The following is a 5,628-nucleotide window of genomic DNA, read 5'->3' on the forward strand; positions in this document are numbered from 1 at the left end:
GCTTCTTCTTTCAATGTTACGAAAAGGGAAATAAAGAAACGCAAAATATGTCAAAAGACCAGGGTTGTAACAAAGTGTAGTAGAGAATCAAAGCAAAACTTAAAAGCCGTTAGAAAATTCCCTTTGGGGTTTTAAAAATTCGACATCAAATTAGATTTTTTTTATAAAAAGTACAGCAAGACACAATTATTTTCGCTTATATTTATTTTTTTTAATGCAATTATCTATTTTTTTAGTTGGGACACCATTGTCCCATTGGCAATACCGTCCCAATTGATGATAGTACCGTATAAGTGGCAATGCCGTCCACGTCGATGCTAGGATTTTATCGAGGAATACGAACAACGATAAAGATTGCAAAGCCACAATTATCTATTTTTTTAGTTGGGACACCATTGTCCCATTGGCAATACCGTCCCAATTGGTGATAGTACCGTATAAGTGGCAATGCCGTCCACGTCGATGCTAGGATTTTATCGAGGAATACGAACAACGATAAAGATTGCAAAACCACAGTTTCGCAAACCAAACACATTAGATTCAAACATTTGTTTATTAATCAATAATAAAAATAATATTTGCTATGCTTTGTTTTATTGCTGGGTGAATAAGCCATGAAGAGCAAAAATAAAATGCAAAAAAAGTTCCCAGTGCAAATCAAGGGCCGCATTACCGCATACGTGATCGAGTGCGCTTTCGAATCGAATGAAATTTCATCTCATTATAACCCTATTATAAACATTTTAATATAAATTTTTTTATAAATTATGATTTGTCAACCTGTCAAAACAATGCAAGGAAAAAAGTGAAAATAATTGTAAGTTTGTAAATTAAAATTGCATAACATGTGTGGGCATAGAAATCAAATAAAATTTATTTAGATTTATGCAATCAATTTTATAAATAATTGGTTTCAATTTTATTTTGCCATTCACAATAGACGATTTATGCGGGTGGCCACACTACTTTATGAAAAACATATCATGACAATCCTGACGACAGATGTTCTACATAAGAACTTTGTAGTCCTTGATAGATGTCACTTTCAAACAAATTTCAGTATACTCCACTATATAGTACTAAAATAAAACGTCCCTATTATAAAAGGCATGCTATTGTCTATGGTAGAATTAATTAATTAAGTCCATCGCCGCTATTATTGGACTTTGAAAGCAAAATATATTCAAACTTCAGCGCCATCTTTCTATTTTTTCCTTTTTTGTTTTCTCTTTTTTGTGCTCTCTTGTATTCCTTATCTCTTAACAACTTGACTAAGCAATCATCTGTTCGGAGATTGTATATTTATTCAATTCGTTTGCTTAATTCTGTAGGAAAAACTATATTTGTTGGCCAAAAGTATCTCCATTTAACCCTTTCAGAATGTCAAAGGTCACGGTACAGGACATAGAAGCCGTTGATGATTATTGGGGCCCAACCTTTCGCTCAATTTTGGAAGGTAAATAGCCGAGTCTTTGCATTATCACAAAACTCATTTAACCCACCCACTTTTTTATTGCACACCCAATTTTAGGAGACAATAAGGAGACCATATCGGAACAATTGGAGCAACGCATACGCAGCCATGACAAAGATATTGAACGTATATGCAATCTCTCCTATCAGGGATTTATTGATTCCATACAAGAATTGCTGCAGGTACGAACACAAGCCCATCAACTAGCCACAGAGGTACAGACCTTGGACAAATCGTTGCAACAAATAAGCGCCTCGCTCATACAGCAAGGTAATGAACTGGTTAAAGCTCGACAAATAGAATCGAATTTGGCCTCAGCTATAGAGGCTCTGAAGGAATGTCTACCCGCCTTGGAATGCTATATAAAATTCTGTCAACAGGCCTCCAATAAACAATACTATCAATCCCTAAGAACTTTGGAAACCTTGGAATTACAACATTTGCCCAAGCTGCAGAGCTACAAATTTGTGACGCAAATGCGTCATGCCATACCGGTGATAAAGGAAAACATAAGACGTTCCTCCGAAGCAGATTTTCGTGAATTTCTAGAGAATATACGCAGATTTTCGCCCAAAATAGGCAAGGAAGCCATTGAGCACACAAAGAAGCTGCAAAAACGTGATATCAACACCATCATTGAAGACCATATGAAAGCTTTGAACAATCGTGACAATGCCGCAGATGATGATAATTTAAGTGCACAAGATTTAATAGATTTCTCTCCCATTTATCGTTGCCTTCACATCTACACTGTGTTGGGACAGCGAGAATACTTTGAGAAAGACTATCGCCAACAGCGCAGAGATCAATCGAAATTGGTGCTTCAGCCACCGCCGGGCATGCATGATAATTTGGATGCTTATAAATTGTATATATGTGCCATTGTGGGCTTTTTTGTGGTGGAAGATCATGTGAAGAACACCGCGGGAGATGTAGTAACTACAAGCTACCTGGAGGAGCTGTGGTCTACCTCCTTGACGAAATTTGTCAACGAAATAAGCATGAGCTCCTCATCGTGCACAGATCCCAATATACTGCTGAGAATAAAAAATCTGATTATGTTGTCCATAAACACCTTCAAATGTTACGGCTACACAGTGAATGTGCTGTGGGAGTTGCTGCAGAATATGAGGGATCATTACAATGAGGTTAGTCCTATGGTGAAATTTCCATTCCAATATACAATGAAGCATATCTTGTGTTCCCCTTGTTTAGGTTCTGCTGCAGCGTTGGGTTCATGTATTTCGTGATATACTGGATAAAGAGCAATTTCTGCCTATGGTTGTGGAAAATCAAGAGGAATATGAATCGATTATAGAGCGTTTCCCCTTTCATTCGGAACAATTGGAAAATGCTCCATTCCCCAAAAAGTTCCCCTTTTCTCGCATGGTACCCGAAGTTTATCATCAGGCAAAAGAATTTATGTATGCCTGCATGAAATTCGCCGAAGATTTGACGCTATCGCCCAACGAGGTAGCAGCCATGGTACGTAAAGCTGCCAATCTTTTGCTGACACGCAGCTTTAGTGGCTGTCTTTCGGTGGTATTTCGTAATCCCAGTGTGGCCTTGCCCCAGTTAATACAGATTATTATTGATACACAATACCTGGAAAAGGCTAGTCCTTTCTTAGACGAATTTGTTTGCCACATGACCAATACCTCAAGTGTAACACAATCACCTTCAGCTATGTTCCATGTGGCGCGACAAGATGCCGAGATGCAGGTGGGCATACGTATATGCTCTAAAATAGATGAATTCTTTGAGCTGTCAGAATATGACTGGTTGTTGGTAGAACCACCGGGAAAAGCCTCGGCTTTTATCACCGACATGATTTCCTATTTGTCCAATACGATTGAAAGTTTTGCCTCCAAGCTTCCCAGCATAGCGCAGACTGCTTGTCATCGTACCTGTGAACACATAGCAGAAAAAATATGGTCAGTGCTATTTGATGATGAGGTGAAGCAAATCTCAAATGGCGCCTTGCATCAAATCAATTTGGATCTCTTGCAATGTGAATTTTTCGCTGCCAAAGATCCAGTAGCTGGCCTCAAGGAAGGTGAACTATCCAAATACTATTTGAAATGCCGCCAACTACTGGATCTGCTAACCATGGAGGAGTGGGCTACATATTTGCATGATTACGGCACAAAAGAGGACCGGTATAATCTGGTCCATCCTCAATCGATCATTGTTATATTAGAGAAAATAAGAGAAGCGGATAAGAAAACAATGTTTTCGGGTTTGAGAAAGAATGATAAGAAGAAACTGCTGGAAACAGTTTTAAAACAATTAAAACATTTAGCCGAAAGACAAAACTAAAAATATGAATAACTCTCAAACATTTCCTACTACCCTTAGAACACACACATACACCGATAGAAAGAGACAAACATTCCTCAAAGAGATTTTGAGAACAATATTTAAAAGAAATTGGTATTATTAGTTATGGATTTGGTTTTAAATCACATAAAGAAAAACTTTTTTCCCCCCAATCCACTTATATTCACAATTATGTTCATATAACTTAATTTTTTTGTAGGCTTTAAAAGTGGCAAATAAAACAATTATTTATATTAACTTTATGTTTTGTTTGGAAAAGGTTTTTTTTGGGTCTAACCTGGGCTTATACAAGAAGCTTGAGGAAGAGAGAGAGACTTTAAACACTTTTGATTTCCTACCTGAGAGGTTTTGTAGGTTAGGTTAGGTTAGATTGAAAAGAGGGTGCAGATATTAATCCGCCCCATGTCACTATGGACATACACCTAAGCCAGTAATCGGCTTGTTGTGCGCTCTAAAAACTATAAAGTAACCTCTTAGGAATTCCCTAAGTTGGTTAATGTCTGATATTGTGTATCCACCTTAGTACTGGTATCTGTTGGACGCGAAAGCCGGAAATGCTCCAACGTCTCATCATCTTCCCTGCATGCCCTACACGTGCTATCCCTTGCCGCACCGATTTTACATAAGTGAGCTCGTAGTCCTATGTGTCCCGTTATGATACCAATAGCTATACTGACCTCATTCTTACTTCCTTTCAGTAATAGTAATCGTCTTATTGAGGAAACGTGGTACGTTAAATTGGCCCACCATCGTTTTCCTCGTGAACAGGCATACTTCAGTCTTTGGGTTCTTTGGGTTAATATGCCATATGCAAGACCCTTTCGGCCCTTCTGCATAGCTCGTTCGGATCCTTACCCCTTTGAAGTATTATAACATCGTCTGCTTGGCAGACGGGTTCAAATCTCTACTCAGTAAGCATCCGTAATAGGTCATTTATGGTGGTCACCCATAGGAGTGGCAATAAAATGCCCCCTTTGGCGTGCCTTGTGCCACTTTCACCCTTATAATTATGTCATGTCTCCACTGACCTTCCCTTGACATAGGCATGCTGTTTATATTTGAGCAGTTCGCTGGGTGTCATACTCTTTATCATGGTATCCACAATACGTTCCATGGTTTTGAGTAGAAAGAACGCAAGGCTTATGGGTCTGTAGGCCTTTGGTGTCGCATAACTTGCCTTGCCGGGCTTGGCTATGAACACCACCCTTGCATCCTGCCAGGCTTACGGAGTATATGCAAGTCCTTGGCTCGCTGTGAAAATAATGGCCAGATAGACTGGCTCGTTTTGTAGTAACGCCGGAAATATACCATCAAGTCCGGGTGTTTTAAATGGTTTGAAGCTCCTCAAGGATTCCTTCACCATAAATTCCGTAATTATAAACCTTGAATCGACATCTTTATTCCAAGATTCCGGTGTCTCCGTGAGTCTCCTTGTATCCTGTGGAACATGGGTTTTCATCAAAAGCCTCAACATGTCCACCGTTGTCTCTGCTCTCACTCCCATTTCGTCTATTAAAGTTTCAGTTTGGACATGGGTTTTTTAAAGAGAAACTTTGTTGTATTAGCAGAAAAGCTTACAGGAGGCACGTTTTGCCGCCTTGGTAATCTTATTGTATTCCTCGAGACGTGTGTAATGTACATCCGAATAAACATTCGGAGGCCACCGTAGCGCAGAGGTTAGCATGTCTGCCTATGACGCTGAACGCCTGGGTTCGAATCCTGGCGAGACCATCAGAAAAAATTTGCATCGGTGGTTTTCCCCTCCTAATGCTGGAAACATTTGTGGAGTACTATGCCATGTAAAACTTCTCTCG

The 5,628-nt window shown here is 39.3% G+C and overlaps 1 protein-coding gene across 1 annotated transcript; it reads left to right on the plus strand.

Moving 5' to 3' along the window:
- The first annotated feature begins 1,272 nt into the window (after window positions 1–1,272).
- On the plus strand, window positions 1,273–4,051 carry LOC106086037 (exocyst complex component 6). The gene is made up of 3 exons (XM_013250542.2): window positions 1,273–1,456; window positions 1,532–2,622; window positions 2,690–4,051. Exons 1-3 carry the CDS (start codon window positions 1,381–1,383, stop codon window positions 3,791–3,793), a joined length of 2,271 nt encoding a protein of 756 aa, XP_013105996.1. The 5' UTR covers window positions 1,273–1,380; the 3' UTR covers window positions 3,794–4,051.
- Window positions 4,052–5,628: the final 1,577 nt, after the last annotated feature.

Source organism: Stomoxys calcitrans, chromosome 2 (assembly GCF_963082655.1).
Source record: "Stomoxys calcitrans chromosome 2, idStoCalc2.1, whole genome shotgun sequence".
NCBI lineage: Eukaryota > Metazoa > Arthropoda > Insecta > Diptera > Muscidae > Stomoxys > Stomoxys calcitrans.